At 45.7% G+C, this 12195-nt stretch overlaps 1 protein-coding gene across 4 annotated transcripts in view; it reads left to right on the top strand.

Annotated features, from left to right (window-relative positions):
- The window catches only part of LOC137533890 (transcription factor A, mitochondrial-like), a 118265-nt gene that overhangs the window by 3953 nt on the left and 102117 nt on the right, over positions 1-12195 (top strand). For 2 of the 4 annotated variants that reach the window (XM_068255188.1, XM_068255189.1), the window contains exon 2: positions 12119-12175. In XM_068255188.1, coding sequence (XP_068111289.1) covers positions 12119-12175 — 57 coding nt within the window. Of the gene's footprint in view, positions 1-3592; positions 3873-12118; positions 12176-12195 lie in introns of those variants that run through there. The other 2 variants (XM_068255190.1, XM_068255187.1) reach the window with 2 other exon arrangements.

Here is a 12195-nt window from a genome sequence, read left to right as displayed (position 1 = left end):
TTAGAGCTTGCTGCTAAAGATGAATGGACAGAAATACCTGTGGAAATATGCATAAAGCTGGTCTGCAATTATAGGAAACGTTTGATTGCTGTAATAGCCAATAAAGGCTTTTCTATTGATTATTGAGAAGGACATGAATAATTTTGGACTGGACACTTTTTGCTCAAATGTAAATAAAAGCTGAGAAATGTGTTTTTTCACAATAATGCCTCTTGTACATCGTCTTATTATCTTTTGGAAGATACCTACTTATTTCCCATCAAAAAATTACTTGCTGGTTGAATAAAAGTAACTTTAAGTCAAAATTTGCCAGGGGTATGAATAATTACAGGCAGCACTGTATATATTTAGACTAGTTTCACAGTTACTGCATTTCTTTGTGTCCCAGTATTCTCCCCGCAGTTCGTCACGAGGGTAATGTAAATCTATGGGGACTTATACACTATGGCAATGCGGTGCGGCAGATGTAGCAGAATTGACACAAGGCTGCCGCATATTCTGCAGTGCGTTGTCCCATGATCTGTGCCTGCTACATGAATTATGCAGCAATGCAAGTATATGGCGACATGGTGTGAACGTGCGTCATTCTGCGCTCCTCTGTTCTGCTACAGTGCCCCTCGTTTTGGGCTACTACTCATGTGCGGCCCTGCATCCTCGATCCTGCTCATGTAGAGTTCAACGTGTGCGAAAGATCAATTTTTATGTACTGTGCAAGCGCAGAACATTCCTGTCCACAGGAGCATGATCAGAAGGTGCGCATTCAGCTGTCAGAACGGAGCTGCTGCTGAACAGAGTAGTGCAGAATGACGACGAGGGCACAAAAGGACTGCAGGGGGCCGGATAAGCCCCAGGAAACCTAATGAGTACCTGAGATGGGATGAAATAAATAAAATATACATACCTGGGGCTTCCTCCAGCCCCATCGTTCCCACATCGTCTTCGTTCAACCGCAATTGGTCCCCAGAAAGTCCTCCAGTCTGGGGCCAACTGTACATACCCTGCTGCGCGCCTTCCTGTTGCTGGGAGCGTTCTACCCCTGCGCAGTACTATTGCGCAGGTGTAGAACGCTCCCGGGAGTGCGTTTGACCGGACTGCGCCAACTGTAGTATTTTCTGGGCCAATTGCGGGTGAACAAGGAGACGACTAAAGGAGCGATCAGGCCAGAGGAAGCCCCAAGTATATATATTTTTATATTTCATCCTATCTCAGGTACACTTTAAACTTCCAATTTTTTTCCGACTTTGGTCTTGATCCATGAAAAGACAGTGCAATTAAAAAAAACCTGGAAGTTAAAGTAATGCATTCGGTATTTTAGACTTTTGTGTGCTAATTCATAAAAATGTTCACAGGTGTGATAGAAGTTCGGTAATTTAACAACTTCAGTAGATGGAAACTTGTTCGGTAACAGCAGAGCAGTGTGGAGTTGTCTGTTTTGTTACAAGCTGGCCTGTGCAGTGAGGGCATTACAATAGTAAGAGACATCCCTTTAGAATGTACTTGTTTGTTTTACTGCCAGTGCTCGCTCTGAATCTGTCCAGTCTTTCTTAAAGAGAATCTGAAGCCAGATTAAAAATGGCTTTTTACCTAATATCCATGTGAGGCATGTTTGCCCCTGCTAAAACGCCGCTATCCCGCGGCATAACGAGGGGTCTTTACCCCCCAAATCCCCTCCATGGTGCCCCGGGAGCGCTTCCGTGTGAAGCAGGGCTAATGGCCGCAGCTCTGCCTCACATGCGTATGTCAGCGCGTATCGCCGCCTTTGCCCCGCCCCTCTCAGTCTTCCTTCACTGAGAGCGGCGGGGGAGAGGCGGAGATACGCGCTGACAGACGCGTGTGAGGCAGGGCTGCGGCCATTAGCCCTGCCTCACACGGAAGCGCTCCCCGGGCACCATGGAGGGGATTTGGGGGGTAAAGACCCCTCGTTATGCCGCGGGATAGCGGCGTTTTAGCTGGGGCAAACATGCCTCACATGGATATTAGGTAAAAAGCCATTTTTAATCTGGCTTCAGATTCTCTTTAAAGAGAATCTGTACTGTCCGATTTTGTACAATAAAAAACATACCAATCGAGTCACTGTGATCTCCTGGATCCCTCTTTGCCGTTTACGCCGCTCCCTGCCGCGATCCTGGCTTTTAATCGCCAGTTTTAGGCAGTGTTTACAAACAAAAAACATGGCCGCTAACCATGAAGTGATGCTTTTGTTACAGTATACTACAAGTTTTTATTACATAGTGAATTATCTGCACCCCAGTCAGGGATTCTCACAGTTTGTCAGCATGGACAGCTCCAAGCTGAAATTGAGAGCAGAGACCCTGTCTGTGACTAATAAACAAAGCACACACACAGAGCCTGCAGGGGGCGTGCATAACTTCTCCCTATCACAGCAGAGGCAGTGCATTCCTCTCTGGGTCGACAAAGCTTGACAAAGAACAGAAGATTAGATATATTACAGAGACATTGCAACTAGAAAAGGCTGCAGTAATTCAGAGCACATTAGATCAGATATAGGAGCTTGTAGGATATAAGAAATAAGGCTGAAAATTTTGTTACAGAGTCTCTTTAACATTTTATTTAATTACCACAGCTTAGATGAACTCCAAGAAACTTTAAAGGATACCCGATGTGACATGATGAGATAGACATGTGTATGTACAGTGCCTAGCACAAAAATAACTGTGCTGTGTTACTTTTTTTTTCTTACTCTGCCTGAAAGAGTTAAATATCAAGTATGTAAGTGGCTGACTCAGTCCTGACTCAGACAGTAAGTGACTACAGTGTGACCCTCACTGATAAGAAATTCCCCTATTTATCTCTTTCTTCCTCTCAGAAGCTATTTTCTGCTAGGAAAGTGTTTTATAGTTGGATTTTCTTATCAGCGAGGGTCACACTGTAGCTACTTCGTGTCTGAGTCAGTACTGAGTCAGCCACTTACATACCTGGTATTTAACTCTTTCAGGCAGAAAAAGAGTAAAAAGGAAAACAGCATAGTTATTTGTGTGCTAGGCACTGTACATACATATGTCTATCTCATCATGTCACGTCACTTTGGGTATCCTTTAAACATGCCCTGCTTAGGTGATTTCCCCACTAGTTCCTCCGCATCTTCAAACAGGGAACTTAAAGAGAACCCGAGGTGGGTTTGAAGCAGGGCTGTGGAGTCGGAGTCGTGGAGTCGGAGTCGTGGAGTCGGGCAATTTTGGGTGCCTGGAGTCGGAGTCGGGAAAAAATGCACCGACTCCGACTCCTAATGAATTTGTAACTGTAATTAAAATAGAAAATATGATAAAATGTTCTATTTCTCAGATAATAGTCATTAAAAATAATGTATATATACAGTAATAGCTGTGCTTAGTCCACAAAAATGAAATAAACCAATCAAAATTAGTTACTTGTGCTGCTTCAATAAAGCAGTCCCCGTATTTTTAAGGTCAGATATACATATCTGATTGTGACTGTATATATGATGTGTACACAGGAATCTCTTATATATACTAAATAACATCTATGCTGTAAGAATAAAGCCTGATGTGTAGCCGTGTCACTAATAGAGATGGTCAACGAGATGGAAATAATTCTGCATTGATGCTGATTTATGCAAATGTATGCACTCCCTTTGCTGATGAAATCAAATAATTTGATATGTTTTATAAAATTTGGTTTGGTGACTGCAAGCCAGATAACTAGATATTAAGGTGTTGGGGAGGTTGTGGGCCCTGTGGCGCCTCTTAGTCTAATAGCAATCAGTGTGTGACAGCTGGGGTGGCAGGGATGGAGGGGCGCACTTTGGTGTCTCAGCCTTGGGTGCTGGAGGACCTTGTCCCGGCTCTGAACGAGGGACTGATTATCCTGAAGGCAGCTGGAGGAAGCCCCAGGTATGTATAAAACTTTAATTTCATCTGTCTCAGGTTTACTTTGTTACACAGTAGTAGTATACTCTACATATGCACTCCCCACAGAGCTGCAGGGAATCCACTGAGAATGCTGTGCACATTGAACACAGAGGTGTTGTCTGTTTACAATCTCCTCATTCCCCTGCAGAGTACCTGCACATCATTCTTACATGTACCCACACTTACATTGCCTAAGGCCTGATAGATGTTCTTTGTTCCGGTTTGTACCTTTTACAAGTACTCTTACCAAGGACTAGTTTTAGTCTAAAGGGAATAAATATAGTAGTCTACATATCCTTCTCACTTCAGTTGTCTTGTAAAATTCCTAAGCGTTGGCAGTTAAGAGACGAATTTCATGTTACATACTTTTAATCAACAAAATTGTAATATGCAAATTAGAGGAGTCGGAGTCGTGGAGTCGGAGTCGGTGGAATCCTAAACTGAGGAGTCGGAGTCGGTGGATTTTTGGACCGACTCCACAGCCCTGGTTTGAAGAATATTATCTGCATACAGAGGCTGGATCTGCCTATACAGCCCAGCCTCTGTTGCTATCCCAAACCCCCCTAAGGTCCCCCTGCACTCTGCAATCCCTCATAAATCACAGCCAGGCTGCTGACAAACAGCTTGTCAGAGCTGGCTGTGTTTATCTCTATAGTGTCAGTCTGCTGCTCTCCCCGCCTCCTGCAGAACTCCAGTCCCCGCCTGCATCCCTTCCCTCCCTGCTGATTGGAGGGAAGGGACGGGGGCAGGGACTGGAGCTATGCAGCTATCCACCCGAGAAGCCTTCACAACCTATTAACATCCGTTCAGCGGGACTTGCAGGAGACAGGGGCTGTTTCTATTTTCTCTGCTCCTGTCAGTCATAGCTCTTTCTGCTTCTTTGAGTTACAGCTGACTTCCCACAGTCTCTGCACTATTTACACCACACCAGAGGTGCCGGTAATATTTCTGGACTTTACCGCATGTTGTAGTCTTTATGAATTGACATTTACTGACATGAGTTGAGGTATTTACCGCACAAGTCGGTAATTTACCTCACTGCTCGGTAATTTCAGCTTTTCATGCAGTAACAGGCTTTATGAATTTTCTTTATCCTAAGTGCTTGGTAAAGTCATCTGTTTTCTGCGTTAACGTATGCGGTAATACTTTATGAATCAAGGCCTTTAGGTTCACATTAAAGAGACACTGAAGCCAGTTTAAAAACGGCTTTTACCTTTTATTTATGTAAGGCATGTTTGCCCCTGTTAAAATGCCGACATCCCGCGGCAGAACGAGGGGTCTTTATTATTATTATTATTATTATTTAGTATTTATATAGCGCCGACATATTACGCAGCGCTGTACAGTGTATATATATATATATATATATATATATATATATCATGTCACTAACTGTCCCTCAAGGAGCTCACAATCTAATCCCTACCATTGCCATATGTCTATATTATGTAGTAGCCCTGAAAGATAAATCGAATTTAAATCGAAATCGCAATCACCAAGATAACAATTTCGGAATCGTCAAAGCGGCAATTATCGCGATCACGTCATTTCCACATGGGGAAGTTTGAAGAAGTGTGCTTGGCAAAACTCCGGGTTCCTGCATGTCACATGACATACCGGAAGTATTCCGTGCATTAGAAGCTATGTCCAGAACTGATGCAGCTTGGGGGACAGAGGAGGCACAGAGAGAAACAGAGTGGGCACAGACACAAAGGGGGCAAGAGAAAGACCCAGAGGAGGCATAAAGAGGCAAAGGGGGCACAAATAGAGACAGAGGAGGGAACAACTAGGCAAAGAGGGGGAACAAAGCTTGATTGGAAGGAAACCGTGAATCGAATTGAAATCGCAATTTCAGACAGAAATCGCTCAATTCAATTTTTTCCTAAAATCGTTCAGGCCTATTATGTAGTGTAAGTACTGTAGTCTAGGGCCAATTTTTTTTTATTTATTTTTTTTAGGGGGAGCCAATTAACTTATCCGTATGTTTTTGGAATGTGAGAGGAAACCGGAGTGCCCGGAGGAAACCCACGCAGACACAGAGAGAACATACAAACTCTTTGCAGATAGTGCCCTGGCTGGGATTCGAACCAGGGACCCAGTGCTGCAAGGCGAGAGAGCTAACCACTACGCCACCGTGCTGCCCCCCAAATCCCCTGGGGCACACTGCGGGGAGCGCTTCCGTGAGAGGCAGAGCTTTTGGCTGTAGCTCTGCCTCTACACACGTCTATCAGTGCTGATCGTCGCCTCTCCCTGCCCCTCTCAGTCTTCCTTCACTGAGAGGGGCGGGGAGAGGCGGAGATCCGTGGCTGATTGACACGAATGAAGGCAGAGCTGCAGCCTAAAGCTCTGCCTCCATGAGCAGCAAAATCCACGACCAAGAAAGTTGTGGATTTTGCAGGGGGGATTTGGGGGGTAATGACCCCTCGTTCTGCCGTGGGATAGCAGTGTTTTAACAGAGGCAAACATGCCTCACATAAATAAAAGGTAAAAAGCTGTTTTTAAACTGGCTTCAGTGTTTCTTTAAACAATACAGTAGAATCCCTTTATAGTAAACTCCAAGGGAACAGGAAAAGTAGTTTACTATATCAGACTTGGTCATACATTGTATTTTTATGCAGATGTATTTGCTGTGACCTGAAGACTGAGTTTACTATTTCCAGAGGTTTACAATCTCAAATTTTACTATAACAAGATTCTACTGTACCAGTTGCCTGACTGTCCTGCTTATCCTCAACCTCGAATGCTAAGTTCACCGTGAGGTGGTTTGTTGGCTTGCCATACTGCAATGATACCCCTATGTGACAATGTGGTGGGTTAGTTAGGCTATAACAGCGTGCAATATCCCAATGCATTGCATGCAGTCGTTGCTGCACAATGCAAGCTTTAACAGTGACAGTGAGGTATACTTTTCATTGACTGTATGCTTCACCATATGCGACATAACATGCTGTGCCGCTTTCCTGTTTTACTTCCGCTGTTACAGAGAATGCAATGCAAATTCCTCTGTTAACCTAGCTTAACCACTTCAGGACCACAGTCTTTTCGCCCCTTAAGGACCAGAGCCTTTTTCTCCATTCAGACCACTGCAGCTTTCACGGTTTAATGCTCGCTCATACAACCTACCACCTAAATGAATTTTACCTCCTTTTCTTGTCACTAATACAGCTTTCTTTTGATGCTATTTGATTGCTGCTGCGAGTTTTACTTTTTATTATATTCATCAAAAAAGACATGAATTTTGTCAAAAAAATGACTTTTTTAACTTTCTGTGCTGACATTTTTCAAATAAAGTAAAATTTCCTATACATTTGAGCGCGAAAGTTATTCTGCTACATGTCTTTGATAAAAAAAAAACCATTCAGTGTATATTTATTGGATTGGGTAAAAGTTATAGCGTTTACAAACTATGGTGCCAAAAGTGAATTTTCCCATTTTCAAGAATCTCTGACTTTTCTGCGCACCTGTCAGGTTTCATGAGGGGCTAAAATTCCAGGATAGTACAAATACCCCCCAAATGACCCCATTTTGGAAAGAAGACATCCCAAAGTATTCAGTGAGAGGCATGGTGAGTTCATAGAAGATTTTATTTTTTGTCACAAGTTAGCGGAAAATGACACTTTGTGACAACAAAAAAAAAAAAAAAAGTTTCCATTTCTTCTAACTTGCGACAAAAAAAAAATGAAATCTGCCACGGACTCACTATGCTCCTCTCTGAATACCTTGAAGTGTCTACTTTCCAAAATGGGGTCATTTGTGGGGTGTGTTCACTGTCCTGGCATTTTGGGGGGTGCCTAATTGTAAGCACCCCTGTAAAGCCTAAAGATGCTCATTGGACTTTGGGCCCCTTAGCGCAGTTAGGCTGCAAAAAAGTGCCATACATGTGGTATTGCCGTACTCAGGAAAAGTAGTATAATGTGTTTTGGGGTGTATTTTTACACATACCCATGCTGGGTGAGAGAAATATCTCCGTAAATGACAATTTTTTTATTTTTTTTACACACAATTGTCTATTTATAGAGATATTTCTCCCACTCAGCATGGGTATGTGGAAAAATACACCCCAAAACACATTATACTACTTCTCCTGAGTACGGCGATACCACATGTGTGGCACTTTTTTGCACCCTAACTGCGCTAAGGGGCCCAAAGTCCAATGAGTACCTTTAGGATTTCACAGGTCATTTTGAGAAATTTCGTTTCAAGACTACTCCTCACGGTTTAGGGCCCCTAAAATGCCAGGACAGTATAGGAACCCCACAAATTACCCCATTTTAGAAAGAAGACACCCCAAGGTATTCCATTAGGAGTATGGTGAGTTCATAGAAGATTTTTTTTTTGTCACAAGTTAGCGGAAATTGATGTTAATTGTTTTTTTTCACAAAGTGTCATTTTCCGCTAACTTGTGACAAAAAATAAAATCTTCTATGAACTCACCATACTCCTAACGGAATACCTTGGGGTGTCTTCTTTCTAAAATGGGGTCATTTGTGGGGTTCCTATACTGCCCTGGCATTTTAGGGGCCCTAAACCGTGAGGAGTAGTCTTGAAACCAAATGTCGCAAAATGACCTGTGAAATCCTAAAGGTACTCATTGGACTTTGGGCCCCTTAGCGCACTTAGGGTGCAAAAAAGTGCCACACATGTGGTACCGCCGTACTCAGGAGAAGTAGTATAATGTGTTTTGGGGTGTATTTTTACACATACAGATGCTGGGTGGGAGAAATATCTCTGTAAATGACAATTATTTGATTTTTTTTACACACAATTGTCCATTTACAGAGAGATTTCTCCCACCCAGCATGGGTATGTATAAAAATACACCGCAAAACACATTATACTACTTCTTCTGAGTACGGCGATACCACATGTGTGACACTTTTTTGCAACCTAGGTGCGCTAAGGGGCCTAACGTCCTATTCACAGGTCATTTTGAGGCATTTGGATTCTAGACTACTCCTCACGGTTTAGGGCCCCTAAAATGCCAGGGCAGTATAGGAACCCCACAAGTGACCCCATTTTAGAAAGAAGACACCCCAAGGTATTCCGTTAGGGGTATGGTGAGTTCATAGAAGATTTTATTTTTTGTCACAAGTTAGTGAAAAATGACACTTTGTGAAAAAAACAATAAAAATCCAATTTCCTCTAACTTTTGACAAAAAATAAAATATTCTATGAACTCATCATACACCTAACAGAATACCTTGGGGTGTCTTCTTTCTAAAATGGGGTCACTTGTGGGGTTCCTATACTGCCCTGGCATTTTACGGGCCCAAAACTGTGAGTAGTCTGGAAACCAAATTTCTCAAAATGACTGTTCAGGGGTATAAGCATCTGCAAATTTTGATGACAGGTGGTCTATGAGGGGGCAAATTTTGTGGAAGCGGTCATAAGCAGGGTGGCCTCTTAGATGACAGGATGTATTGGGCCTGATCTGATGGATAGGAGTGCTAGGGGGTGACAGGAGGTGATTGATGGGTGTCTCAGGGGGCGGTTAGAGGGGAAAATAGATGCAATAAATGCACTGGGGACGTGATCGGAAGGGGGTCTGAGGGGGATCTGAGGGTTTGGCCGAGTGATCAGGAGCCCACACGGGGCAAATTAGGGCCTGATCTGATGGGTAGGTGTGCTAGGGGGTGACAGGAGGTGATTGATGGGTGTCTCAAGGTGTGATTAGAGGGGGGAAATAGATGCAAGCAATGCACTGGCGAGGTGATCAGGGCTGGGGTCTGAGGGCGTTCTGAGGTGTGGGCGGGTGATTGGGTGCCCGCAAGGGGCAGATTAGGGTCTAATCTGATGGGTAACAGTGACAGGTGGTGATAGGGGGTGATTGATGGGTAATTAGTGGGTGTTTAGAGGAGAGAAGATCTGCGGGCGATCTATTGGTGTGGGTGGGTGATCAGATTGCCCGCAAGGGGCAGGTTAGGGGCTGTTTGATGGGTGGCAGTGACAGGGGGTGATTGATGGGTGGCAGTGACAGGGGGTGATTGATGGGTGATTGACAGGTGATCAGTGGGTTATTACAGGGAATAACAGATGTAAATATTGCACGGGCGAATTGATAAGGGGGGGTCTGAGGGCAATCTGAGCGTGTGGGCGGGTGATTGGGTGCCCGCAAGGGGCAGATTAGGGTCTAATCTGATGGGTAACAGTGACAGGTGGTGATAGGGGGTGATTGATGGGTAATTAGTGGGTGTTTAGAGGAGATAAGAGATGTAAACAATGGATTTGGGAGGTGATCTGATGTCGGATCTGCGGGCGATCTATTGGTGTGGGTGGGTGATCAGATTGCCCGCAAGGGGCAGGTTAGGGGCTGTTTGATGGGTGGCAGTGACAGGGGGTGATTGATGGGTGGCAGTGACAGGGGGTGATTGATGGGTGATTGACAGGTGATCAGTGGGTTATTACAGGGAATAACAGATGTAAATATTGCACGGGCGAATTGATAAGGGGGGGTCTGAGGGCAATCTGAGCGTGTGGGCGGGTGATTGGGTGCCCGCAAGGGGCAGATTAGGGTCTAATCTGATGGGTAACAGTGACAGGTGGTGATAGGGGGTGATTGATGGGTAATTAGTGGGTGTTTAGAGGAGATAAGAGATGTAAACAATGGATTTGGGAGGTGATCTGATGTCGGATCTGCGGGCGATCTATTGGTGTGGGTGGGTGATCAGATTGCCCGCAAGGGGCAGGTTAGGGGCTGTTTGATGGGTGGCAGTGACAGGGGGTGATTGATGGGTGGCAGTGACAGGGGGTGATTGATGGGTGATTGACAGGTGATCAGTGGGTTATTACAGGGAATAACAGATGTAAATATTGCACGGGCGAATTGATAAGGGGGGGTCTGAGGGCAATCTGAGCGTGTGGGCGGGTGATTGGGTGCCCGCAAGGGGCAGATTAGGGTCTAATCTGATGGGTAACAGTGACAGGTGGTGATAGGGGGTGATTGATGGGTAATTAGTGGGTGTTTAGAGGAGATAAGAGATGTAAACAATGGATTTGGGAGGTGATCTAATGTCGGATCTGCGGGCGATCTATTGGTGTGGGTGGGTGATCAGATTGCCCGCAAGGGGCAGGTTAGGGGCTGTTTGATGGGTGGCAGTGACAGGGGGTGATTGATGGGTGGCAGTGACAGGGGGTGATTGATGGGTGATTGACAGGTGATCAGTGGGTTATTACAGGGAATAACAGATGTAAATATTGCACGGGCGAATTGATAAGGGGGGGTCTGAGGGCAATCTGAGCGTGTGGGCGGGTGATTGGGTGCCCGCAAGGGGCAGATTAGGGTCTAATCTGATGGGTAACAGTGACAGGTGGTGATAGGGGGTGATTGATGGGTAATTAGTGGGTGTTTAGAGGAGATAAGAGATGTAAACAATGGATTTGGGAGGTGATCTGATGTCGGATCTGCGGGCGATCTATTGGTGTGGGTGGGTGATCAGATTGCCCGCAAGGGGCAGGTTAGGGGCTGATTGATGGGTGGCAGTGACAGGGGGTGATTGACGGGTGATTGACGGGTGATTGACAGGTGATTGACAGGTGATCAGGGGGGATAGATGCATACAGTACACGGGGGGGGGGGGGGGTCTGGGGAGAATCTGAGGGGTGGGGGGGTGATCAGGAGGGAGTAGGGGGCAGATTAGGGACTTAAAAATAAAATAGCGTTGACAGATAGTGACAGGGAGTGATTGATGGGTGATTAGGGGGGTGACTGGGTGCAAACAGTGGTCTGGGGGGTGGGCAGGGGGGGGTCTGAGGGGTGCTGTGGGCGATCAGGGGGCAGGGGAGGGGGAAATCAGTGTGCTTGGGTGCAGACTAGGGTGGCTGCAGCCTGCCCTGGTGGTCCCTCGGACACTGGGACCACCAGGGCAGGAGGCAGCCAGTATAATAGGCTTTGTATACATTACAAAGCCTATTATACTTGTTACATGCGGCGATCCGGGTGCTAGTAACCCGCCGGCGCTTCCGAACGGCCGGCGGGTTACAACGAACGGTGGGCGGAGCCAGTCCCCGGCGGCTGATCGCGTCACGAATGACGCGATCGCCGCACAGCCACTCCCGCAGCCGCCCCCGCCGATGGGCGTATTGCGGTCGTTTGGGCCCGGTCTTTGCCGCCGCCCATCGGCTGGGGGCGGTCGTTAAGTGGTTAATACTTCTAGGAATAGATTGTGAACAATCATGCAGATTAGATGTGTCTGACGAAAGTCTAATGATTAGCTGCAATCTTGTTTCAGGTGTGCATTTCAGACACTACTACAGTCAAGTGGATCAGCAGGACTTCCAGGAAACAGGTATTGTTTAAATATACCTC

This window comes from Hyperolius riggenbachi, chromosome 10, assembly GCF_040937935.1.
Source record: "Hyperolius riggenbachi isolate aHypRig1 chromosome 10, aHypRig1.pri, whole genome shotgun sequence".
In the NCBI taxonomy this organism is placed as follows: domain Eukaryota; kingdom Metazoa; phylum Chordata; class Amphibia; order Anura; family Hyperoliidae; genus Hyperolius; species Hyperolius riggenbachi.
This window is presented reverse-complemented; position numbering and strand designations above follow the sequence as displayed.